The sequence below is a fragment of the Hippoglossus stenolepis genome, chromosome 3, assembly GCF_022539355.2.
Source record: "Hippoglossus stenolepis isolate QCI-W04-F060 chromosome 3, HSTE1.2, whole genome shotgun sequence".
NCBI classification, from domain to species: domain Eukaryota; kingdom Metazoa; phylum Chordata; class Actinopteri; order Pleuronectiformes; family Pleuronectidae; genus Hippoglossus; species Hippoglossus stenolepis.
The window spans coordinates 19511215-19538442 of record NC_061485.1 but is presented as its reverse complement, the minus strand read 5'-3'; the positions used below and the strand labels follow the sequence as shown (position 1 = coordinate 19538442).

General features: G+C 43.0%; 1 protein-coding gene and 1 long non-coding RNA gene across 4 annotated transcripts; one reads left to right on the top strand and one right to left on the bottom strand.

Moving 5' to 3' along the window:
- LOC118104822 (tensin-2) lies at window positions 1–26898 on the top strand. Of its 3 annotated transcripts, XM_035152034.2 has the most exons (27): window positions 1–750; window positions 6915–7020; window positions 7155–7192; window positions 16385–16417; window positions 16533–16582; window positions 16732–16915; window positions 17129–17179; window positions 17309–17431; window positions 17524–17588; window positions 17763–17846; window positions 17932–18044; window positions 18133–18193; window positions 18467–18542; window positions 18818–18947; window positions 19864–19929; window positions 20045–20161; window positions 20321–21727; window positions 21839–21989; window positions 22089–22924; window positions 23043–23165; window positions 23556–23648; window positions 23872–23949; window positions 24141–24218; window positions 24434–24602; window positions 25186–25254; window positions 25566–25595; window positions 25773–26898. In XM_035152034.2, exons 1-27 carry the CDS (start codon window positions 625–627, stop codon window positions 25915–25917), a joined length of 4602 nt encoding a protein of 1533 aa, XP_035007925.2. In that variant the 5' UTR covers window positions 1–624; the 3' UTR covers window positions 25918–26898. The 3 variants fall into 3 exon arrangements, with proteins under 3 accessions (XP_035007925.2, XP_035007928.2, XP_035007927.2); XM_035152036.2 differs by lacking the exon at window positions 25566–25595 and having other exon boundaries at window positions 2–750; XM_035152037.2 differs by lacking the exons at window positions 6915–7020; window positions 7155–7192.
- On the bottom strand, window positions 15936–25907 carry LOC118104823. Its single transcript, XR_004695071.2, has 3 exons — window positions 25724–25907; window positions 17284–17466; window positions 15936–16885 (listed from the first exon to the last, which is right to left on the bottom strand). It is a non-coding gene; the product is annotated as an uncharacterized LOC118104823 (long non-coding RNA).
- Window positions 26899–27228: the final 330 nt, after the last annotated feature.

Genomic DNA, 27228 nt, shown 5'->3' with positions numbered 1-27228 from the left:
CCAAGGGAGAGGGGAAGGGCCTGACATCAGCAAGCCAAAACAGCTGCCCCCTTCTCCCCCATGGAGAGACAGCAAGGGGAGACTGATGGAGCAGGAGAGAGAGGGGAAGACTGGAGGGTCTGTAAGTGCGGAGCAGGAGAGAGCGGCGTGCGAAACATTTGAGGGTCTGTAGAGGAGAGGAGGAAAGGAGGTATTGGCGAGGGTGAAAGAGGGGAGGTGGTGAGTGTGTGCTTGCATGCTTTCAGAGTGAGGGAAGCCAGGGAGCAAAGGGACAGGGGGAGAGTGTAAGAGGAGAGGGTGCGTGAGGAGGTGAGGGTCTGTGCTTGGTTTCACGTCTTGGTGGTGTGGTGTGTGGGGGGGGAAGGGGTTATCTGGAGTGGATTTCAAGGCAGGACGAGCTGTCAGATAGAAGGGCAGGGGGTGGTGGTGAGGAGTCACTGGGGGAAGAAGGGAACATGCTGGAGAAGACATTGACAACATAAGGGGGCCCTTCACGACGTGGACAGGGATCGGAAGAGAGGAGCGACCTTCTGGGGCGAAAAGCACTTGTCTGGAATCAGCGGATAAGAGCTGAGGAAATCAAGGATACAAGGTTGAGAAGAGAAATAGGTGTCCGCTGAAAGTATGGGGTGCATTCACAGCAGCCCGGGCACTGGCCAGATGAAGACACATGAGCTTGGTAGTGACACAGGAGGAATCCCTGTGACGGCAGAGCCTGAGGTACATCCTGAAATCCTCCATCTGGCTGAGGTGAGTGAATGCCTGCTCTCTGGTCTACTGTAAACATGCTGGTTAACACAGAGGTCATGTGCCGTCATCCATTATGGCTTTTACATTTTGGAGATAAAAGTTTGGCTTTGACTCCTGAACTTTGCAATTTCGTAGTGTTCATTTTTGTTGTGTTGTTGTCTGCAGCTGTACAATTACAATTCAGAATCTTCAAACTTGGACAATTTTGACCGCATCTATGCTCCAAGATGTTTTTGGACATATTTGACTCAGGAGGAGGAGCTGGACTTGAATTATTTGATGCGACACTCATCATATACGAGTCATAGAAGTCAACCAAAAGAATCCCCCAAATTAACATATTAGATCCAAAGTGGTTCTGTCTCAAATATTTCCTCTGTGTTTTAGAACAGAAGCATCTCATGCTCGCATACTGAAGTCTGAGCGTGGTTTGTGGGTCCCTTTTACACCTGCACAGCGAGCATGGTTTGCATGTGCGGCTAATGTTTGCATATGAGCCAGTGTCAATATTCAGCAAGAAATATGTCATAAAAACAAAGCATGAGCAATGAGTGGGGTTGGAAAAAAACACATTCCCACCGCAGCAGCCGACTGTCTACTTGATAGCAGTTAATCATGTCCCTTTGGAGTCAAGGTTCAAGAGGAAGTGGTTTAAGTTACCGTCCGGTTTCGACCCGCCGTCGCCCTGTCTGCTGCCTCTATTTAGGAACATGCATGGATTTAGGAGCAAGCCGCATTGCTACACATGTAAAGCCCCTGGAGGACGTTTGTAGAGTCTAAAATAAAAAGCGTCTGAGGTTTAAGTCCTACGCACCAGAATGTGTGCATTCTCACATGCCAGACTAAATCCCACATGGACATGCTGTATGTCAAAGTTATAAAACAAAGAGCAAAAGAACTCCAAAGGGTCATTTGTTCCATCTTGGTGGAACAAAAAACATTACACAGATCACATGGGGCTTCAAATCCCCTGAAGTCCTTATTGTTAGTGTGTGTATGTGCAAGTGTGTGTGTGTGTGTGTGAGTGTGTGTGTGTGTGTGTGTGCCAAACTATGACAGAATGGTCCCAACTGAAAGGGTGGACTCTGCAGTGAAGAGGAATGAAATGTGTCATACATGTGAACTGTCCAGGAGTTCTTCTTTCTATAGGTTGTTTATAATCTCTCTCTCTCTCTCTCTCTCTCTCTCTCTCTCTCTCTCTCTCTCTCTCTCTCACACACACACACACAGACAGACACACGCACACACACTCATTCCCGCACCTATTTTCAGCATTTTCATGAGTGTTTGGAGGTGACAGTCTCTGCTTATGCAGGTTATAAATACCCTGCCAGAACTGGAACATACCCCTGGCCTGCCACCTGCTCCCGTCCCTTCCTAGCCAGATCATGTGTGAGGTTGTGTGCGTGTGTGTACGTGTGTGTGTGTGTCACAAAGAGCTTGAGTTTGTGACTCCTGCTCTCCAGCATGTCATCACTTGTGAGGTGTCATTGAAAAAAACAGACGAGGTGTGAACTCTGTGTTCATTTACAGTGTGTGTGTGTGTGTGAGTCTGTGTGTGTGTTGCAGCTGTATATTTTAACCATTTCAATGCATTAGCACAGTGAATACATTTCATTACATTTATGATTTGTGCATGTGCATGTATGTTTGGTGCATCACCATGGTAATGACACTGATAATCAGGATCATCTAACTGTAATTATATCACGTAGTTTTTCTAAATGCTCTGTATCAGTTTATACGAGTTGTTTTGGAGTAACACCCTCAAACCGCCTCTGCTGCTGTTCTCAAAGTAATAAACAGCGCGTGCAGCCACAGTCATAAAGAACGCCATTATTCTTCTACACTGGTGTCCGACCCTCTCCTCATCTCCATGTGAGAAGAGCTGCGGGCTCTCTGCAGTGGTCAGAGATGCTTGGAGAATGACACAGACTTTGGCTGCAAAAAATCTGGGTAGGGTGGGGTTCCTGTAATACTGCAATGCAATGCTGCAACACTGCTGATAGTCACGGGAGCCTCTGGAGACCGAACGTCCGCTCAACCAAACTGCTGCTGAACGTACATGAACGCTGGCAGACACAAGCTCCTGATCACCTGAACCGTCTTCTACAAAGTCAAGAATCCTCAACAACAGATTCAAATGCTCACGTTTATCTAACGTCAAACTAATGCTGTCATTGTCGACATAAAAGTTTCTCATTGATAATATTTAGCTATTAAATTGCAGTGTAATATGTTTTGTGTTTTGCTGTTGTTTTCTCTCCCTCTGCTCCTCCACTGTTCACGGATCGACTCAGAGAGAAATGGAGGAAAAAGAACCACTGGAAAAAAAGTGTCAGTGCACCATTACCTTAAAAAAAAACACACTGAGAGAATCATGAGTCATGTCATCTGTGTCGGTTTTAAATGTAATGACTCTCTTTCGTCTCATTTTTCATCATTTGACAGACAATTACCAAAAAATCTCCTTCACATTTAAGGGCTATTCACTAATGAAAACAGATTTTTTTTTTGTAGAACAATTCCCATCTTTTCATCACCTTTGAGCAATCACTATAGGAAAGAGAGTCCATGTTTATACAAGTGAAAACTTTCTCACACAAGTTTAAAGTGAAATGTGAATATAATAGGCAACTATTATAATAACCACGTTTTCAAAGTTAAGGAAATTAAGTCGAAGAATCTAATTAGGTCTGTGTTTTCTTTAAGTAACGGTCCAGATATTTTAAGTAGAATCAGAAGAAATGTACATGAAACCACGAGGATCTGCATGTATAGTTTCTGACTATGTTAGTGAGTCTGAGCCTGAGCTGCACTGATACTACTTCACCACTGAGAGGTGCCCTTGACTCATTCTGCTTTCTCAAAAGATTTCAACTTCAAACAAACACACTGGCATTACAAGTTAAACAATGTCAGTGAGGACTGACTGTGGAAGTAATGAAATGTTTTTTTGTCCAAAATGAAAAGTTACATTTTCTGTCTGAGATGTTTGTCTCTTGAGAGAATTCACAGTATTTTCAGTATAGAGAGGGACTGCTCCATAAATGATGAGCCGTAAATGCAGAGGATGTGTTAGTGAGTTGCCATGTATTAAAGACATATTAGTGGGGATTTTATTTGACTGTGCCACAACATGGAAAAACAACTCAATATTAAATAGACACATGCCAAAAAACTGTGACTATACTTGTGTTTTATGGTGGTTTTTTTTAACTCCAATGTACATTTATCATGGTTTGAATGTTCACATGTGTGGACATGTGGACTGGATGTTCTTCCCATGTGTGTGTGTGCGTTTGCTCCAGGTAGTTAGGCTTCCTCTCACAGTCTAAGACATGCTGCTTAGGTTAATTGGCCATTGATGTGAGTGTGAATGGTTGTTTGTCTCCGCATGTTGGCCTTGTCATGCGTTGGGGACCTGTTCATGTTGTACCTTGGCTCCACCTCCCCCCTACACTTTAAGGATAAATGGCATAGATAGATAATCGATGGATGGATGGATGGTTTATATAAATGGGATTTTAAACATCAACATCTCTCTCTCTCTCTCCTTTGTCTCTCTTTCCTAACTCATTGCATTACTTCATGCTGCTTTATTATTCTGGATGTAGAAGTGATTCTTTACAATGAGTGGGATCTAACTAACCTCTCAGTGTTGTTACTGTCCTGCAGGTGAACTCTGGTCAGGATTATAAAGGGACAGCGGCTCTGTAGGTCATTACATAAGTCAAATCGATGCCCCCTCCAAGACTTATGTAATAACATTTGAAATTTGAATGGTGAGGTGGGGTGATGATCCACTCCTCCCCTCGTTTGACCCCTTTTTGTCAGGTTCATCAATTCTCTCCCTAGATCCCCCCACTCTCTCTCTCTCTCTCACACAAACACACACACATATTCAACAAATGAAGTGGATGCCTCAGTTTATAGCAGCAGCCATTCATCATATCAGCAGAGGACATATGTCAATAGTCCAGTGGCTTGTTACTCTGCTGGTTTGATTATAAGATCAATAGCTACAGCATCATGGTAATGTCAGTCCAGGTCAGTGACCAAAATAAACAGTTTTTACACCTGAGGGGGGTTTTGTGGTTAGATGCGACATGAAAATTACAAAAAATAAACGCACAACTTAACTCATTAAAAACTGAACTATTTGAAACACCCTGCCGCACCCGAATATACGTCATACCCTAATTAAACTTTAAACATTAAATATATGAATATTCTTCATGTCTTAAGAATCACAGTATGGTTTATGATATTATTCTCATTATTCTCTACCACCTTTGTAACCCTCTCTACAGTTACAAACAATCATGTGGGAATATTTTGTTGTCACTATTTTAAAGAACATGTTTGACATTTAGGTAAATATGTTAACTTGCTTACTTGCTCACTGTCCACAGTTATCAAACCAACATCTCACCAACATAAACCAAAATAAAACAGACTTAAGTTTTCTAACTCACCTGTAGCCTACACATTAATGTGCACATAAAACTCATAGACTGTACGCTTTATAAAGATGGATGATAGGATATCTCCCCAAAAGTGAAGCCAAAAATCTCAAAAAAGGCAAAAAGATATCATCTACAAGTACAACTGTAAGTGGATTAAACAAACATGAATAGAAATTGAATGTTAATGTTAATGGAAAGAACATTAACTGTTTTTAACAAAGCCAGTCAGAAATTCTGTTTTGTTGTGGGTTGTGAGGTGTAGTCGGAGCCAAGCCACCGCACTATGGTCACATTATGTAACCACGCTAAGCTCAAGGTAGGGCAACATAAAACATAATTATACATTATACATTTCCATTAATAAAGGATTTAGACTGCATACGCTCCACTTGATAGACAAGGCTGTTTCATAATACATCACGTTGAGTGTATGTTTTCTTCCACTCACAATTCAAGATGGAGAAATGAGAGTGATGTCAGAGAGTCAGTGAGTGTTTGGTTGTGAAAGTGTATAAAAGGTGGTGAACAGGCACCTTCACCTCTCAGAGTAACATTCAATGCTGCTCCTGTTTGGAAAAACTCAGGGATTGGAAAAAGCAAAAAAAGTGCCAGAGCTGAAAAAATGTTTTTTTAAGACCGGAAAAATGCATTAAGTCAGGGAAAGAAAACAGGAAAAAGAAACAGCAGTGTGAGCAGGTATGTTGTTCGTGGCGCTCCACAACTCTTCCATTGACTCACACACCCACACACACACACTCAGTCCAGACACCACCTCCCACTTGATGTTTCCACTCACCCTCTCTGCTGTAAAAGATGTAATGGTTGACTGCAGCTCTGAAGGCGTCACTTTGGGATAAGCATAACTTTATATAAACATTGTCCTATTTCTTTTCACCGGTTTCACTGGAGGAATTGAGTATTGGTTTATAAAAAGATGAATCCATGTGTGTGTGTGTGTGTCTACAGTCAGAGTGCTTACTTTCCCATTATGAGACACAGAAACCGTTAACCGAGTAAGTCTGTGTGTTTCAAATTTACCTTTGGCTCTTTTCTTGCTTTGCCCACAAAAAGCTCATGTAGGATTTATGAACCATATTGCAGCCAGCCACCAGGTGGCGATCAAGTTACTTTGGCTAAATGTGTCCATGTTTATACACAATCTATGGATGTGACTGATTCCAAGTCCGTATATTCAGTGACTTGTGATCATGTGGGCTCGTAGCACTGAAAACTGATTATAATTTATGCTCTTGGCCGCACAGACTGAGACAGAATAAGGACAAGTTAAAAAAAAGATGATAAACAGGATGCCTTGAAACACAGCATGATATGACAGGTGTTTTTAGTGGAGGAAGCTGAAAGAACAGCAGGCGTAGGACACCAGTGATCACGCTGGTGTGTCACTGAGCCAGAGTGTATCCACACAGACAGCAGCCATGCAGGGGACTGTGGACGTCCAGTGCTTTGTTTGGAACAATGCTGAGATCACATGCCTTACAAAGCAACAAGAAAATGGCTAAAACAAAGAAAATATTGCATGCCATTTTAAAGACATGCAGAGACTGTTGGGTTTGATCTATCTAAAAGCCTTCTTCTGACTTCCTCTGGCAGTAGCATTCATTGTCTTCACCTCTTGAATACCTCTTATCATGCTACGTGTGGATGATCGGATTTCACTCTCCTGTGTGTCTGCAGCTCGCCAAAGCTGGGAGCCATGACTTCACAGAGAAGAGCTTCAAGAGGAGACGTGTGTGTGATGTGTGCAAGCAGAACATCGACAACCCCGGGTCTTTCTGCAAGGGTGAGTTGGACATCTCAGTTGGGTCAGGTGGCAGACCCAGAGCACGAACAGCAAGCGCCCATACACACCGTCGTAGACCTCAGCTCATCCTGATGTCAAATCAGATTTGTCCTCTCTCTCCCTCCTCTTTGCAGATTGCAAGGCTGCAGTTCACAAGACTTGTGAAGCAAAGGTAAGCGTTATATTCATGTCCCTCTGACCTGAGCAAACTGTGCTCCTGTGACAGAGGTTGTTGGGCTGCAATGTTAATGTGACGTGAGACCTAAGCGGAGTAAGCCATGTGCACTGACCTAGATGTCTGGTTGAAGAAGGCCTCCCCCCTGAACAACAACCAGCCATGTCACTATGAGTAATTCAGTCCTGTGCTAACGTGGTATAGCAGGACCCCCCCAAAGTGTCCTCAAGCACCCAGGTAGTCGATGTATGAAGAGCATTGTGTGTGAGGAGTATTCTAGCTCTCAGTCCTGAATACAACTGGCAGGGATTAGTGAGGACAATGTTTTGTAAGTGCAGGTTGGAAGGAATAGGTCAACATTTTGGGGACATTTTGATCTGATCGAAGATCAACCAGAATTGCGCTTGGTAGAGCGTATACCACCGCCGCTACCCAACAGTCCACCTAAATTCAATCAAGCTGCACCAAATCTCACACACATAGACATCAGTCCCCTAAATGTGCTTTTTTTCATTAAGATCCATGAATTATTTCTCAAGAAATTCACAAAAATGTAAAAAAAACTGCCCCCTTAAAGGTATAGTTCACCCAAAAATGAAAATTCACTCATTATCTAGTCACCACTATTTAGATGGAGGGGGTCCATAAAACACTTTTGGAGTTTGAGAGGTAAACAGCGTTGCAGCCAAATCCAATACAATTGAAGTAAGTAAGTAGTGGTGAGTAGATGATGAGTGAATTTGAAATATAAATAAATTTGAAAAACAAATGATAAGCAAAATGATTTCATGACCCTAATGGGAAATTATGATAAAATTCAAGATTTCAAGGAGGGAAAAATTAAACACATTTCAGTAACTAAAAGCGTTAAATTAATTTAGCTCATATAGACATATTTCAAGTGCAGCTACAAAGGAGCTTAATTTTTTTAATTCACTGCATCATTGGCCAGGTGTTGTTGTCAGTCCCTGGGCAACAAAGAGAAATGATTCATATCACCATATTGCAGTAAAATTTAAAAATATCATAAGTTTAAACTTGGGGTGAAGGAGGCAGAGATACAGTTTTCTCCACAGACAGTTGCCCTGATGGTTCAGACTGCGTGCATGTCAAAAGATTGGGTTTTAGTAAAGGTGCTTAATCTTTGTTGTTTTTGCACCAGGAGGGGACTCTCTGTCATTGCACTGTGCAATAGAGACGATCTCTCTCTCTCTCTGTCTCTCTCTGTCTCTCTCTCTGTCCACATCTGCTTATGTCAGAGCATTGGCAGCCTCCGCTCTCATGTGACCCTGCTCACAGTAGCTCAGCATCACACAACACTGACTGAGCTCTTGACCTTGCTGTAACTGCACTGTCCAACAGCAGAAAACACACACACTGCACACTTGCTCTGTGTCACGCAGAGGGACCCATTGCCTTTATTCTTTGGTCAGATCCAATCCTGCAGGATTTATGGGGGGTTGGGTGTTCCTGCCTCCTCCTCTTCCGCTCACAAACACACACGCACACACCGTAATGGTGTATGATTGGGCCCTACCAGCTGCTGTGCCTTAGCAGCATGCATTAAAAGAGGATTATTATTTTTGTCATCCTCGTCCCCCCCGGGTCACCACAGCGATACGGCCAAAAACAACTCGCTGGCTGCAGAGGCCTTGGATTCGAGTGGACATTGTCACACGGGACGATGATCAATCTGCATAGGGGAAGTCTGAGCGGGTAAATATAGAAAATAACAAGAGTGCCGTAGATGCCTTCCAGTGGGTGATCAGCGGGAGGACACAAATAAGTGAGAAGCAGCTGGGAAGGCATACTGTGTTTATCTGTGTGCGTGTGTGCGTGTGTAATCAGTCCATTTCGGGGTATGTATAAATAATAATGGCTGCAAGGCTTCATGTCATGCTATTTATGTTTTTCTATGTGCTTCCTCAAATTTCAACATATTGCTTTCTTTCTTATTCCTCTTGTCATCATGTTCTTACCTTTAATCTCTGTATTGATATTGATGTTTTATAGTCACAGTTAAAATTCCTCCCTCCCTCTCCCACTTTTTTCTTCTGTTCAAACATTCCTTTCATCAGTGTGTCTGCCATCTCCATAACAGTCACTACTAAAGTTCCAATTCGTTTTTTGCATCCCTTGTGCATCATCTCTCTATGCCTCTTGTCCTCTAAACACTATCTCTCCATCCAACGCTACCCCCGCTGCCACTTTTATTCTGCCTCTTGTCATCTCTCGCTCAGCCTCGGGCCACTGAAAAGGTCAGTGGACATCAGCGCCCTGTGACTGTGCAGGGCTGCCCGGTGTCTGCATGCGGGGTATTGATGTCTGTGCTGTGCTGCACATGTGCAAGGCAGAGTACTCTGGCTTTAACGTCTCTGTGCGTATGACACGGGCAGAGCGAGAGGGGAAAGTTATGTGCTGCATGCGCTGCCGGCTCAGTGTGTGTGTGTGTTATCATGAGAGAGGGAGGGAGGTAAAGTGAGTCGTGAGAGGGATCGAGCAGAGTTTGTAAGAAAGCGAGAGAGAGGGAGCTGGTGTGTGATAGTCAGCGAACAGGACTACTCAGAGGCAGAGGGACAGACTGAAGCTGCTTGTTCAGAGGTAAAAACACGCTCTGCGCTCTATTTATTTGGTTTACTTCATTCATATGTACTCAGCACGTCAGTTGTGACTTTTAATTTTCTTCTGACTTGCAATCTAAATTCCTTAAACCCCTTTCCACAGTGTTTGCTTCGATAACGCAGCATGTGATTGTGCAAATTATTCCATTAAAGCTGTAGCCAGGGTGCTCTTGATTTGCCCAGAAAAAGGATTTCATTGAGTGTGATGTGATTAAGGCAAGTGCAGAAAATGAAGTGCAGACTCCTGCTGTGACCTACAAAAAAATACACCGATTTTAATTTTTAATGACACAGAGTGAATTCGAAAGATTTACTTTTTAATGAGATAGTCGTCTCCAGGTCCAGGGCAGCAGATTATGGAAACTGTAGCCAACCAACAACCCAGTTCTATACCATACTATATACTGTACAACCCTGGAAACGTGACATTTTGTGGGGTTAGATTGAATGATGTGATGTCACAATGCAATTTCCTGCAGCATCTATTCACTGGGTCTGTTTCAACGCTGTGTATACACCATCTGTGTTGTATGTTGTGCATATCATCTCTGTCCAAAAGGGCACCTGACAGAGACAAATGGCTGCACTGCAGACACACTCAGCTTTCCTATCATCATCATCTGATGGATGTTGATGTTGTGTAGTGAAGAACAGATGGTCACAGTTCATTGCTCATATACACCAGCTGTTCTGCTAATGTTTCATGCTGATTTATGAATTGATTATGATGCTATAAGGAGCATGTGCTTGTATGCTCACAAAAATGCGTATACTATATATTTATATATTAATGTTGTCAGTTTGTCCTGAAGTGCTAGTGAGGCTGGAACCTGCAGATAAACAAACTCTACTGCAAAGTTGCAAGACACTTTTTGCTAATATAAATTCAGCAATGCTGTCCAGAAGTTGTGAGGCTCTGTTTCTTCTCCTTTATCAGGTGCTCTGAGCAAGTCACGTTTTGCAACCTTCTCTGTTGTTTGTGTTGCTCCACGGGGAACATGTTGTCCTAGCTCCTTGCAGATCAATAGGAAGGTAAAAACAGAGTCAATAGAGAGCTTAATACAGAAAAACACACTAGGATTGTGTTTGAAGTAGATGTGGACAGACAATCCCGTCAGCTGAACATCTGTGTAACTTGATTAAGGTGTTGACTCATTAGTGTCACATTGTTGTTTCCTTTTATAATCACTGCTGGCATGGTGCACTGTGTCCAGATAACTATCATGGTTGATTTAATTGATCTGCTTTATTGGCCTTTTTTCAGTAATGAAGTATTACAACGACAATGCACACACACACAGACACACACACACACTCACACATTGTCCTGCTGTTGTCGTGCTGCTGCTGCAGTAAAGGCAGAAAGTGGATTTGTGAGATGACTGATGGACAAATATACAAAATGAGCCCTTGAGTGTTCTGAGAGACGTGTGGTCTAAAATAAGGAGCTTTATCAAAATAGCTCAGTGAAATCTCTGCTCTGTGTCACTGGTCAGCAGGCATGTTCAGCTGTTGACATCTCTCTCCCATCCAGCGCCCGCTCTCACTTTCTCTCTGCTTGCCTCTCCTCTTTCCTCTTCCTGTCTTCCCTTTTTCTTCTAAGCTCTGTGTGTCTCTGCTCCCCAGACAATTTGTCTGTTGCTTTTAGACCTTTGTCTGTGCTTCCTCTTGTTCCCCTTCTCTCCTTCTCTCCAGGCCAGTTACATAGCAACTTGCCCCAGCTCTGGGTGGTGCTTATCAAGGGCTTGTTTGTCATCAGACGTTGTTTATCCAAGGGGAGCAAATACTTGTATCTCACCGCAGGGATGATTATCCTGTCCGCAGGCACTGAGAGTCAAGTGAGGGAGAGGGTGTGAGGTAGTAGGAGAGGAGGAAGTGGAGGGGAGTGGCAGCAGTAGGGGGTAGGAGATGGTGAAACAAGGCTTCAAAGAGGAGGAGAGAAGGTTGTGAGGTAGAGCGATAATGACACAAGAAATGGAGGGAACTTCACTCTTTAATGTGAGTCTTCCAAAATAATAACCGCTTCTAAATTTGCCCTCTGCTGCCCTGGTTAAAATATTCAGCCTACGCAAAAAAAGTTACGAGTTTTATTTAGCTTTCAATGGACTTCAGTGCATCAGTGTCTTTTAATGAGACTATGGAACTTCGACTAAGCCACAGCTCTTTTTTTCCTTTCCAGGTTGAAATGGGAAAGCTTACTCACTTCTCCCTCTCCACAGCGTGACGTAGTGTCAGAATGAAAGTCAGTCCTTCTATGATGGCACACCGACTACGCCTGTGTCTCAAAGTCTCACATTTATATTCCGCTACCTCGTAACTGACTCAGCTGCTCCGGCAAAGCTCTGTGTTGGATTTCCTCTCCCTGGAATAGGAGTGATTCAATGATTCAAGATGTAGCAGTGAGAACGTTTGAGACCTGTGTCACAACTGATGTGTTGTGGAGGGGACTGACAGCCAGGAATCTCTCAAGGAAGATGTAGTCTAAAGGCTGAGAGCAGATTCATGTCAAATTTGATTGGTCAGATCAAATAAGAAGATTCCCTGTTCGTATCCCAGCTTGGTGCACACACACACTTTCTTTCTGTTGGCATCTTTGTGTGGTTTTCTCCAGCTTCCTCCCACAGACACTCAGATTGGGCTTGGGTTAATCGGAGATTTAAATTTGTAGGTGTGAATGTGACTGTCAGCTCCACGATGCCCTGTCAATCTGTCCAGTGTGCACCCCACCTCTCGCCTAATGTCAACTGGGATCAGCTCCAGTGCCCCCTGTGACCATCAAATAGATAATGGAAATAATCAGATCAGAAAAAAGTGCTAAATACCCAGTCCACTGCCCACACAAGTATAGATCTCAACTGCAAGGCTCCAGAAGTAAAAAATCATTCATTATCTGAATAAAGATTTTGATTATCAGCCATAATTTCTTAACCATCCAATGTAGACTTACCACAGGCTACAAGATCGTGAAACAATGTTTTATGTAATGTCAAGGAGAAATACTACACTACCCACAATCCTCAGGTGTAATACTGGAAATGTGTATCACAACCACGGAAATCATGTCAGCGTTACATTACGTTTACCACAGAACAATCATGATTTCTCTCTAATATGGCAATGGTTTATGGGATGTGTAGTTCCTTCACTCTTAAAGTAATGTACTGAATCTTGTACCTTTGCCTTTATTTCGTTATTTTTTTTTAACATTAGCTTTGCCCTGATTTAAATGTTTTATGATCACGAGCTGGTCGGCCTGGATTCAGACTTTGAATAGTTTTTATACATATTCTCAGAAAAGCCAATAGAGAATATTTATGGGGAATTTACTCCTGGAACCAGAGCACTTCTCAACGTAGGTGATCACTGTTACAGTCTATTCACTTGACCTTTTTCCAGTCTTTATGCTAAGCTAAGCTAACTGTCTGCTGGCAGTGGCTTCATATACCTGCTTCAGGGACTGACTGAAGACTGGTTGTCTGGCCTGTTTTGCTTTCCCTTGTTCTTCTTGAAGCAGTTTATCATGTATCAAGCAACAGCTGTCTTCATGCAGAGCAAAGTCCAGTGGCTGCTTCTGCAGTTTCACATTTATTCCACAGACAAGGAACGAAAAGGAGGAATGACAAGTGCACTTGACGAACAAGGCGAGCCCAACCACTGAACACACCAGGCATCCAGTCCACTTGCAGTCACTCACGCAGTCACTCACGCAGTCACTCACTCAGTCAGTCAGTCAGTCCCTGGGGGCAGGATCGAGCGCTGTCACTGGCACCTCAGTAAATGCAAGCTGATGAACAAGACAAACTGAACCAGATGGCTGCTTTCCCAGTGGCTCCAGCGTACACACCGCATGTATTAATGAAGAGCCTGAGGCTGGCAGGAGCTACCCAAAACACGTGTATACACCCTGCATGTGTGTGTGTGTTTGTATGTGTAAACCCAGGTTGACCAGCGCTGACATCCTGTTGCAAATTGCTTCCTGTTGACTCTACCGTCCTCCTCCTCTGCCTTTATGCTGCATGTCGTTGCTCTCTGCCTCTAGGTTCAGCCCTGCTCTTCTTTTGTGTGCATGTTTGTGTAAATACGCGGGTTCACGTGTTGCATCTGTCTCCTACTGTTCCTTCCTGGAGTCGACCACTTTATCCACTTCACTGTTATTAAAGCTATTAAGAGACGAGATCTCCCCTGGGGCTTGATCGCCATTTCATTTCCTACTGTAGGCTTTATTACACGTTTATGATGCGTCCTTGTACACTAACACAGGAAAGTAGAGATTAGCAGCGTGTGGTACAGCATGTGAAGAGAGATGATCGACTCAGAAGTTGTTCAGAGACCACTCATGATTCAAAAAGTCCTTGACCAATAATCAACTAGTGAGGCATGTTGGTGATGAATATTGGCCACATCATTCCGTCAGTTCAGCTGCAGCATATTTTGCTGTGTTGTAACCAATTACAGCCTGTCCTTTTCCCTGCACTCCTCCTTTAACTATTCCTCTGTAGATCACATGTCTATTTATGTCCCTTTACTGTGGCCCCCTCTCTCCATTTCATGTATCACCGACTCTGTGTGTCCTATAACAAAGAAAGCTTTGGTTTCATGCCATAGAAAACACATTACAAAGCTTTTTGGACTATTTTTTAATAAAATAAATCAAATGTTATGGTTCAGATGTCATTGTGTCTAGTTTTTGGTAATACACAGCACTAAAACAAGTGCTAAACTCAAATACCTCTGACAAAGCCCAAAAGTCGCCTTTAATCAAGCTGCACACACGTATATAAATATATATACAGCTCCCTAAAATGTGCCTGATTTTATTGATCTAGATCTATGAATTATTTCCTAGGAAATCGCGCAATGTTAAAGACAGTGATAAAAAAGTCTTGATCCGCACCGATTCTTTTCTAACCCATAACACCTTTCCAGAGTTTCATGGTAATCTGTCAAGACATTTTTGTGTGATCTTGCTTACAAATAAACAAACCAACCAACAAACAAACGGACAGGGGTGGAGACATAACCTCCTCGCTGGAGATGTGAAGATATGAACCGAAGATGCATGATACGTCTTGTTCTGTTTCTCTAGAGAAAGAAATGGTTTGTATTAAGCAGCATGGTATTAAAATTAATGAATTATTGGTTGACTCAGTTTTGTCCTAATGGTAATGTTGGCATGATTACGTTCTGTACCCACTGAACACAGTCAAAAACAAATCAACCTCGACTGTCAGAGGAAATCAAACAACCCCAAAATTAAATTCCGCTGGAGCTGGAACTGAAACACTTGAGAATCACTTGTAATGAGTATGAGCTGCATTTAAGTTTATTTTATTCTATTTTGATAGTTACTCTGAGTGTCAGAGCAAGGACAGTTTACAAAGTAGTGCTTTAATCTAATACAAGATCTGAATGGAAGAAGGTATAAAACCTGTCTCGTCTTTAACACAGTGCATAACTACCTGACTGCTGTTGTTGTCCTGGGGGCTTATCAGTCGTAGATCATTGTGATTGTCAGGCATTTGACTTGTTAACCTGTTGTCTGACACCTGTCAGCACTGGCCAGCACTCAGAGGGCAGCTCAGCTGTCAGTCATCCTCGTGGGATGGTTCAAAGGTCAAAGGTTGACTAGGTGTCACCTGCCAAGGTTTACAGTCAGCGCACATATACATGTAGCTGTGCCATAATACTGAATGTTTGAAACCATTTCTTGGCTCAGTTCCTTCAGTTTTTTTGTTATAGTAGTGGTTTATAAGCGTGATGTTTTCATCATAAATTACTAACTTTACCTTGTGACACCATCAAATGACCACGAAAAGTAACACATGCCCCGACTGACATATCACTTTCTCCCCACACATCACTTCAGCTCTATTATCCTCATGATAAACAATCCAGAGCAGAGGAAGCCACAGAAACCCGATCAGGTCTATTTGTAGCATAATGGCTGTAGTCTGTTTGCATGACCTCTCTCTCTCTCTCTCTTTACGTGTGTTTGTGGTTTTGGCTGTTGGCTCACCAGCAGAGTAGAAGAACTGCACGCCACATGTCGAGTCGTCCTCCAGTAAACTTGATCAAGCTCTCCCAACTCACTCTTCTTTACGCGACAAAGAAAGAGAAAACACAATCAATCATTTTTATTGAGTATCTCACTTTATTCTGAAGACTTCTGCTTTTTCTAATGTCTGGTCAACACATTTCACACCAGCTGGTTGTTCCACAGTGTGTGAAGGGAGAATTTTGTGTGTGTGTGTGTGTGTGTGTGTGTGTGTGTGTGTGTGTGTGTGTCTGAAATAATGTGACATGTGGAATGAGAATCTGCGCTGACAGCCCCAGCTGCAGGAGGAGAGTAGGAACGGATCTCACCATCCTCTCCATCAGCTCTTCATCCCTCCCTCCATCCCTCCATTTCTTAATTTGCGCTGCTGGAGCAGCACCAAGAGCATTAAACCAAACACATGACCTGGCGTGTGTTGGTTCATTCCCAGTGTGTGTTTGTGTGCCTGTATGTGTGTGCATAGGTTTGTGTGCTGCTGGACAAACTAACCATATTCTCCTGTCTTCCTTTCAGGTGTCTCCCACCTGCACCTCAACATCAGATCTGGTAAGTTTGTACATGCACTTGTTAGAAAGTAGTTTAAATTAATGGTAATTTATAAAGTGATCAATAAAGTGATCAATAACTGCAGCATAGTTACTCTTTTACATTTGTTCCTCAGAGAGGTTCCACTAAATCTACATCCCAGAAGAAAAGAGGCTCCTTACCGAGGTAAGAAAAATCAACAAGACAAAAGAAAATTATATTTGATATATGAAAAACAGAAGTAAAATCAACATTATGGACACAGAGCTTGTCAATCTTTATCTCCTCATGGATGTTTTGGCTGCACTGAAAGCACGACTTCTCTCAATGTCCAGGAGTAAAAGTGTGGAGCAAGTGATGGAGCATGTGATGGAGCGCCACTACGACTTTGACCTCACCTACATCACAGAGAGGATCATCTCCGTCTTCTTCCTGCCAGACCTGGAGGAACAGCGCTACCGCAGGAACCTCCAGGAAGTGGCCTCTATGCTGAAATCCAAGCACCAAGACAAGTTTCTGGTCAGTAATCAAACTGAAGTGGTTGCAATTTGTATCGTAAAAGGATGAAACTTAGTAATGGCTGCAATGGAAACAAGACCTATGTAAACATATTCAAACCCTCAATATTGTAATGTATTTAAGAGTTTTTAAGGGCAAAAATTCTGATTATTACATTTGAGACTTTTTATGTGTGATATCTTCTGAAATCTGTCATATCTCTGCCTTTTTCAGCTACTGAATTTATCAGAGAAGAGACATGACATCACCAGACTAAACCAAAAGGTACATATTTTGACATCTGTATGAAAAGATAACATGTAACTGAGACACTAATGAGATGCATAAACTATGAGATCACTTTGTATTGACAAGTTTAACAAACTCACTGTATTTTCCTCTGCTTCTTCATAGGTGCAGGACTATGGCTGGCCTGATCTCCACGCCCCACCCTTGGACAGGATCTGTGCCGTCTGTAAGGCAATGGAGACTTGGCTGACCTCTGACCCCAGTAACGTAGTGGTCCTCCACTGCAAGGTTTATACAGCCTGAGTCCACATCAACTTAGTTTGCTGTTAAAGTGGAGGAAAAAAACAACATCATAGTTACCCTGATCTGTGTTCTGACAGGGAAACAAAGGGAAGACGGGGGTGATCGTGTCTGCCTACATGCACTACAGCAAGATATCCGCTGGGTAATCTCTATTATTACTAATATGATAAGACACGTGTAAAAATCAATTATCCATGATCCTATCAATACTCCTGCCATGAAAGATGCAGGAGCAATCCCTACCTCGTACATTGCATCTTTTTTCTTACACAAATCTGTATAAGATTCATTAATACATGTGTGTTTGTGCCCACAGAGCGGACCAGGCTCTCACCACACTGGCCATGAGGAAGTTCTGCGAAGACAAAGTGTCCTCCTCGCTACAGCCCTCTCAGAACAGGTCGGACATATTTCCTCCTCCTCCATACACCACTTCTTGCGAAGCTGCTGTCATCACATTGTTTCTTCACCTCATGTATTTTCAGGTACATCTACTACTTTAGCGGCCTGCTGTCAGGCACCATCAAAATGAACAGCAGTGCTCTGTTCCTCCACCAGATCATCATTCCCTCGTTACCAAACTTCCAGACTAGAGGAGGTCAGTGTAATACGAACTAAGGCTTGTGTGAACAGAAAGTGTTTAACAATGTCAAAGGCAAAAAAAACTAATCTTAATGTCTTTGCAGGTTTCTTTCCCTTCCTGAAGATCTATCAGTCTCTACAGCTGGTCTACACCTCAGGCGTCTAGTAAGTACATGGTCAGTTGTCGGGTTGTACCCCTGGGTTTTTGGTTCATGTCCCGCGGGCAGACGTCTTTCCCTCCCTCTGTCCCTTTGACAGATGTTGTCTATACAGGCCGGTGTCTGTGTTTAGGTGTAGGCTGGCCTGTGCTTACGTTAAAGTGAATGTTGTTTGCCAGCATTTTACTCGACTGAGACATGTTTTTGACTGGATTTATATATGGTTCTGTGGCTGTGTTTTTTACACTGTGTGTGTGTGTGTGTGTGTGTGTGTGTCCAGTGATCCTCAGAGCTCCAGGGCGAGGAAGCTGTGTGTGACTATGGAGCCTGCACTGTTATTAAAGGGGGACATTATGGTGAGAAAAAAAGCTTCTTGTGAACTGTTTGTCTCTAATTAGAAATCTTACTTTGATTCTAATCTTAGGTATATACGCACATCCTATACACTGCAGTACATCTGCTGCTATTACCTAATACCTGCTTATTGCAGTCAGTTTTACATACATTTCTTTGTCCGGTCTGTAATACACTTTTATAACTTTATAACATGCTTGATTATTTTCAAAGATGATGATGTAATATTTGATCACACTTATAGCTCTGTTACTCTCACATGCCTCCTTTTCTGCAGGTGAAGTGCTATCACCGGCGGAGTCAAGCAGCAGAGAGGGAGGTGGTCTTCAGAGTCCAGTTTCACACCTGCACCGTGCACGGAGCCCAGCTGTGGTTTGGCAAGACTGAACTGGACGTGGCCTGCACAGGTATAAAATAGAGGATGGTTTGAAAATGCAGGGACTAAGAAGTCAGTTTCAGTTTTGGAAAGACATGAAGGAATCACAGAAGGGATTAGAGAGAAAACTATAGTCATAAACTAGAATGGCACAATTCCTGGTTCTTCACCTTTGTCCAGATCTGCACCAAAGATTATCAACATAAAAGGGCCTGGTAAAAGCATACCGCCCTACAAAACCCCATCCGCTAGATCCAGATGTTTATTTAGATAGGCACCGAATTCCACAAACTCATAGACATCAGTCCCCTAAATATGGCCAATTTTCCCATCAAGATCCATGAATTATTCTCTGGGAAATCAGTGAACATGTCAAAAGAGGCAAAGTTAAATAAAGTGATAAAAATGTTTGGATCCATCCCTTATTTAATTCCCTTAACATGTTCTTCCTTGGCCCATTTCCCCTTCTTCCACCAAGTTTTGTGGAAATGGGTTGAGTAGCTATGAAAATATGGCCTCTACAGGTAACTATAGCACTATATCATTGAAGTAGAATACATTGTACTGCAGTGAAATCTAAACATCATAATGAACAAATGGAAATCTGTGTATTTCTACTGTTAAGATATCAATACAATTCAAGAGCCACTTAAATCCACTGTGGTGCCTTTTGAGACAAACAGCAAATGACTGTCACATCACATGAGACAAATTCTTGAACCCGGCTCAGTAAGCAGCAGCCTCCTGACAGTTGCTCTAAGTGCTCCGTGCTGTCAATGTATAAATGATATTACCCACACTCATGCATGAAAGTAAAAATAAATCTTGGCTGGTGCGTTTCTTTGAAGCGCCGTGCTCTGTTTACTTTAGTCATGTTCTGTCTTATCATTGTATCACTCTCTCCAGTCTGGATATTTTAGTCTGCCTGTATATCCATCTGTTTATAGATGACAGGTTCCCTCCCGATGCCACAGTCGAGTTTATCTTCTCTAATGGGCCAGAAAAAATGAAAGGTGAATTTTATCATTTTATTTCTCTCACACTGCATCTTGTGGTGCATTTTAAGTTCCTAATCCCTCTCTTTATTTTATCTTCATGTGTGTCACATCATAACGTCTGTTTTTCAAGGTCGAGAATGCCGTCAGAATGATGCCTCTATCAAAGTGGACTATAAGACCTCAGACCCTGTGGTCAGATGGGATTCTTATGAGAACTTCAACCTGCATCACCAAGACAGCATGGAGAGTAAGACACACACACACACACACATACGCACACACACTATGACCTCTAACCTTAACCATAGTAACAGCTTGCCTGACCCTTAACCTAACCCACAGGTGTATGTAAGCTGCGCATTAAGAAGGAAAAGTTTTTCTCACACTCCCTTCTCCTTTCTACCAGATATCTGTCATACGAGGGGCCCTCTGGACGGCAGTCTGTACGCACAGGTGAGGAAGAGACGTGGGCCCGGTTCGACTGCTTCACCAGCGTCTACCAACGGTGGCCTCACCAGCAGCCCAACAGTGAAGCCCCAAACTCCCAGCCAGCCCCAGCCTCCCAGCTACACCAGTAACTCCAGTCGCTCTTCACCACCCACTGATCATCTGCAAGATGCCTCTCCATCCACAAACAGCCCTGAAAGAGAAAACACTGAATGTGCGTCGAAGAGTGGACATGGGGAAGACAGAGCAAGAGAGAAAACACGAGGGAAAGAAAAGGATAGGGAGACGGCTATTTTAGATGACGGAGACCTTGTAAGTTCTGGAGGTTTGAGGCGAGAGCACTCATGTTGTGGTCGTGGAAAAGCAAAGTGTGGCGATGTGGGGTGGGAAAGGGAGAGAGGGCCCTGCCTTTCTAATGGTCATTGTCTCGGCCATTGCAACAGCATTAAGACTCATCCAAAGAGTCAAACGCTGCCTGCTTTACCAACCAAATCTGTGTCCCCTCCCCCAAATTCAGCTCATATGGAACTCTGCCATCGCCACAGTGCCCATCTGTTACCAGACTTACCATGGGAACATCCACCACCACCTCCGCCCCCACCCCTGCCCTGTCTCCACAGGCCCTACTACCCTTATTCTCCCCCTGACCACACACACCCACATAGCAACTCCCTCCCTCCCAGCAACAGACTCTGCAATGCGGAGGAGTGTCACTTCTTCCATTATTCCAAACACAGCCCGTCTACTCATCTGTCCCATCAGTCACTGCCCTCCAGCCCTTACAGGGAAATGTTCTTCAGCTCTCCAACACCGTCCTCTGGTTGCCTCTGTCGAGAGTGCTCCAGCAGGCGAGAGCACCAGTCAGACTCAGTCAGAACATTCCACCCGTTTCACCTAGACCAAATACAGACCCCGCACTGGTCCCAAGGAGCAGGGGTACAACAAACAAGAGAGGTGCCTACGCTGTGGGAAAACGAAAATCCATGGGAGCTGGTGAGAGATTCCGAGTTTTGGCAGTGCAAATCAGCCACCCCTGTGTTCCGGGTCTGCCACTCCACTTTGGATCAGGGTCCAAACCAGGAGCAGCCGAGATTTGGCCACGCACCTCACCAGACCTACCACGGTCCCCAGTCTCTGGTGGACGTGCGGGATGGAGCCAGCAGTGGGTACCACACCCCTCCACCACCCCGCCACTCCTGCCCCTGCTCTCATCAATCATCCCCAGCTGAGAGCCACGAGAGCCGGGGTTACGTCTCGGGATACCACTCTGGATCGGCCTCGCCTCTACCTGCTAACAGCCCGTCTCCTGGGAGAGGCAGGCTGCCTGAGATGCCGTCCAAATCCAGAGAACAGCAGCGTGCTGAAGGTGAATGAGGGATACAGTGAGAATTGCTTTTTTAACTTCTTACTTGACAAATTTTTCTGATTGTTTTGTTATAAATGATACAATCATCTTACTTCATCTCGCTTCTCAAAGTGGAAAAGGCAAAAACTGATGCAGAGGATGACGTATCCCAGGATTCAGAGGGTAAATCAGACTCTAATGGCCCATCAAGCACTCCCGGACTGGACTCTGATCATGACTACACAATAATTGGTAGCAGCAGCCCCACACACACTGAAGACAGGTGGGTTATACTTCCTTTTTTTGATTCCTACTCATACTAAAATTGACATTTATCCATATATGTGGATAATTATCTCATTTTCTCATGTTTTGTCCCCAGTGTAACAGCTGACAGCCCTCCTCAAAGCCAAGAAACCCCCGCACAGCAAGAACCCAACACAAATATTAACAAAACTAGCACAACACCAACAGAAACACAAACTTCCAGCATATCTATAATCTCATCACAACCATCAATTGAGCAGATAGCAAGTTCTGATGGTGCAGCCAAGATCACAGGAAGCACCCAGGGATCTAACAAGCCACATACTTCAAGTTACACTGCTGTCATCATCACTCCGGTCGAAATGCAACTCAATGGTGCTGCTCTTCCCAGCGATACTCCATCCGATAGTGTAGCTGTGAACCCGTCTGCCAGTCTCAGTTCTAGCCCCTCCACCACTTCCCCAAATTCTCTTATTGGCTCCCCAGAGCTGCAGTCTTCTCCCCATCACTCCCCATTGGCGACAGACACGGGCCATAGACTGACTCCAGACAGAGACAGCTCAGCTGAAAACAAACCTCCGTCACCTGTTCCTGACGGTTATAACACACCCACATTTCCCTTAGCGTCCTATTACTACCCAATACTGAATGTCCCCCATGTCCCGTACACGGGGTACACTGCAGTCACTATCCCCGCCATCCAGCCACCACTCCCGGAGAAGAAACGCCTCTCCTCCTCCGCAGGATCCCTGAACGCACACAACTCTCTTCTGAGAGTCTCCTCAGCTCCTTCCCCAACACACCATGTGAGTTTCTCCTCCGCTGTGGGACAGCAGAGACGAGGGTCTGCACAGTGTAGTTACAAGGACGATGCAGACATCAGGGTTAATGCTAAGTTTGTCCAGGATAGTTCCAAGTACTGGTACAAACCAGGCATCTCCAGAGACCAAGGTGAGGATTGTTGAGAAAATGAATGTTTGTATTTATCATTGCCAAGTAATCCAGTCTTCTGTAATTACTGGAGAGTTATTTTACACCCCCCCCCCCTAATCTGTCCTCTCTACCATAGCTATAGCTGTGTTGAAGGACAAGGAACCAGGAACCTTTCTTATCAGAGACAGTAACTCCTTCCAGGGGGCGTACGGTCTGGCCCTCAAAGTGGCCACCCCCCCTCCTAATGCCAACATCACTGGTATGAATGTATTGTTAATACTACAAAGGCACTCGGTAAAAGGCTCATACCTTGCTTACCTTGTTTATTTGCCTCCTATTTAAGGCATAGTTACCCAAATGTATTTTATCAGTCATATTCATTATTCTCATGCATTCAAACAGCAAATGTTAATGATGGATCAAACCTTTTCATGTACGTCTGTTCTATTCTGTTCATGCATGAAAGGAAAAACAAAAGCAGTGACAATATGGTTTATGTTGTCACTGGCTTCTATTGCAAACATAATCATGCATCCTAAAGACATGTTCTCTGCTGCAAGACAGTCAGCCTTATTTTTTCATCATCACTGCCTCTCTCCTCTCCTCTCTCCTCTCACCTCTCACCTCTCTCCTCTCTCCTCTCACCCAGGGGATCCTCTGGAACAGCTGGTGAGACATTTCCTCATCGAGACTGGGCCACGAGGAGTGAAGATCAAGGGCTGTCAGAACGAGTCCTACTTCGGTCAGTTATGTGGTAGACTCTAACTGCCATAATGCGTTTCACATATTTAGTTCTGTATGAGATACTGACACTGAGAGCTTTAACCAGTAAGAACTACAAAAAGTTACTTCCTTCCCTGACCCTTATTTTCTATTCTTTACCTATTTCTACTCTGTACTATATACATGCATACAAAATATATTTTTTTTAACCTATTTTCTCTCTTTGACTTCTTCTTTTGCAGGAAGTTTATCTGCCATGGTGTACCAGCATTCAATTACACCTATCTCTCTACCCTGTGCCCTCCGCATCCCAGAAAAAGGTCCAATCAGCCTCATTTATACATTGTCTTTACAATCAAAATCAAATATCAGTCTTTTCAGCTACATTTACTACGAGAGAACATATAAATGACTTCTCTTCAAAGCCTAGTAGGTTGTTACAGCAGCTGCAGTCTGGATCCTCAATAATTGAGACAGTGCTGTTATCTAACCGGAGACTCTGATGTTTCAGATCTGGTCGGGGAACTTCAAGAGACACAGAGTGCAACAAACACCAGCACAGCAGCCAACCTCCTCAAACAAGGAGCAGGTATTACATGAGCTTGTTTAGTTTTTGTTGATTCTGTTGTTGGATGAACTTCAACAGATGCTGAATCACATGTTGAGCAGTGGTTGCAGTTCTTTCATTTGACCAGCAGAGACCGCTGAGGCCTCATATTTATGTAGCACCGACCAATAATACCACACACTGTACTGTATGTTTATGTGACTTATATAAGTTTTCTCATCTGCTTGTTAACCCAGGCTGCAACGTGCTTTACCTGAACTCAGTGGAAACCGAATCACTGACTGGGCCGGAGGCAGTTTCCAAGGCAACCAAGTGCACTTTGGCTCTGAGTCTGCGTCCAGTGGCGACGGTGGTCCACTTTAAAGTGTCCTCTCAGGGGATCACTCTGACAGACAGCAAAAGAAGGTGCACCTCAGACACAACAGCCTTGCTTGGTAGTGGGGCTGGGCGATATGGTTAAAAATGATATCAAGATAAAAATTTTCATAAATAATATTTCCATCTATCATTAAAGGTGTATATTATCTACATATTGTCTGTAATTTTATCTAATTTAATTTTCCATTTGAATCAATTTTTTTATAGTTTCACGTATAATCTTGTCTACCTTGTTCTGACTATCTGCTGCTGTAACGAGTGAATTTCCCCATCATAGGATCAATAAAGCTCATCTTATCTAGGCTTATCTTATCTTATAAGCATTATATCCGATATATATTAAACTTTTTTCATATTGCAATCGATGAAATTATATTGATATTGTTTTATTACCCCATCCTACTTGTTAGCCAGTATCTATAACACATTTAATTCAGTTAAATAGTTTGTTATTGGTTAATCTATTTAAAAAGTGGTATTTGTTATTGCATCAAGTTTCTGGTGCATGACACAGTGTGTGCATCAGTTTGACAGAAAACCTTTCAGATAGTGTTCATAAAACTAAACCCAAAGACAGATGAGCTATAGTGTTTGTTATTGTTGTTTGCAGACTGTTCTTCAGGAGACACTACCCAATCAACACTGTCACTTTCAGCAGCCTTGACCCCCAAGACAAGAGGTAAAAAACAAACCCTTTTGATTTGAATAAAAAACAAACCTGTGCTTGAACATGTTGCTGCTGATTATCGTCACCAAAGCAAGTAATAAACGTGTGGTTTCTGCTGCTGCAGCATTCATCTTGTATTGGCTTATATTTTATGAATATAAGTTCCCTCTGTTATCTGCTCGTCTGTTTTCTTTTACTCTGAGAAGTGAATGCGTATGAGAAGTGCCAGTTGTTGCTTAGTTTGACAAAACAGTCTCCTTGTCCTTGTTATTCATGTCTTCCTGCATTTTGTCTCTGTGTCTCGTTGGGTGCCCGTGCTTCAGGTGGACTAATTCTGATAGCACATCAAGCAAGTAAGTGCTTGTGTCTCTGTGTGTTCTTCTTGGTTGTGTGATATCAGCTATAAATTGTGCTACTTTGCATGGCGATTACTCACAACAATGTGATGTTTTACTCTGGGGTTTCTCTCAGTGTCAAATACCTTTTACTCTCCAGTCGTTTGACTTCTCTTGTCTGGTTTCTCTCTGCAGGATGTTCGGCTTTGTGGCCAGGCGGACGGGCAGTTCCACGGAAAACGTCTGTCACCTGTTTGCAGAGATGGACCCTGAGCAGCCAGCAGTCGCCATCGTCAACTTTATCAACAAAGTCATGCTGGGACCGCAGCTGCGGAGATGAGAGAGTAGAAGAATCTGACAAGCTGGACTAGTGGGGATGTGGGAGAGATCCTAAAGAGATTATATATGCCAGTCTACAGAGGAATCGTTTGATAAACCAAAGCCAAAATGTTGTAATATTTGCCAAATGAGATTCAAACACCTGAAATTTGTTTTCATGTTACAAACTGTTTATATGATGTACAACAAACTGCACGACAATCCATTTGCCACAATGTCCTTACTGTTTAAGTTTCTCTACATCAACATTCAAAGCTTGAGAAGATTGGGCGCATTAGAAGGAGAGGGCCATGTTTTAAGTGAAAAGTGGGGCAATTTTGCTCCTCATGCAGGGTGAGAAAGGTAAAGAAAGTGATTAAATGAAAGATGTTGTGTAAAAAACTTGAAAAAAAAAACGGTAAACTTTTATACCAACAGACAGTGTATTATGCTGAACCAACCTACAATTTAAAACAGACAGGTAGATGATATAACAAAATGTGGTGTGGTTACCTACCACATGAGAAAGTAAAAGGGAGGTTAGCCTGAACACAGAATTAACTAATTAAAAAAGTCATGGACAGGACTTTAATATTTATATTGAATATTTTCTACAAAACCCCTTTACTTTGTAAAAGTAAAAATGCCATGGAAGCAGGGGATGTTTTTTTATCAATGTCTTTTTGTTGATGAGTTATTGCATTTTCTATAAACTGAGACACTATTTAGATTACAATTTTTTTTCACAATGGATTTTTATGTAAAAGAAGTAATATATTTTAGGCCTCAGAGGTGGGGGTGGGGGGTGGGAGGCTATGTCATATTTGAAAAGAAAATAAAAGCAATAAAAGGACATCAGTTACAAATGTGTGCTTCATCATTTAATAGCTTTGTGTCAAATATTTCAGTGCTTATTTGCAAACTGGTTGGTAACTATTTCCTTTTTGTATTGAACTTATTGACTAAATAAAGATGGATGACGCGTCTCCACTTTCTCCCACTATCCAGAAATGAAGCCTAAATAACTCAGATACAAATGCTGCCATTTTGAGTCGAGTGTGTTATTTTGGAGCCAGAATCTGCGCAATAGGGATCAGGGGGTGAAACCATGAGATCCAGGTCCGAGTCAGTCTCAGCTGTCGATCATGACATTTCCCCCCATTTTTACAATATCAAATAAGTAAAAAGAAAATGAGCGGTCAATGCTGTGTTCTGAAATGCTTTGTTGAATCACATTGAAATGGCAAGTTCTGACCATGTCATAAATATGCAGAAAAGGCTGCATATTTCAGAAAGTCTGAGGAATTGATAGAAAACAAATTACAACAAAAAT

Bases quoted from the DNA above. Each gene is read 5' to 3' on its own strand.
- LOC118104822 (XM_035152034.2), top strand. From the start codon at position 625: ATGGGGTGCATTCACAGCAGCCCGGGCACTGGCCAGATGAAGACACAT. The intron at 17,847-17,931 runs GTCGGACATATT...ATGTATTTTCAG, and splicing joins CTACAGCCCTCTCAGAACAG to GTACATCTACTACTTTAGCG. The intron at 25,255-25,565 runs GTAAAAAACAAA...CCCGTGCTTCAG, and splicing joins CTTGACCCCCAAGACAAGAG to GTGGACTAATTCTGATAGCA.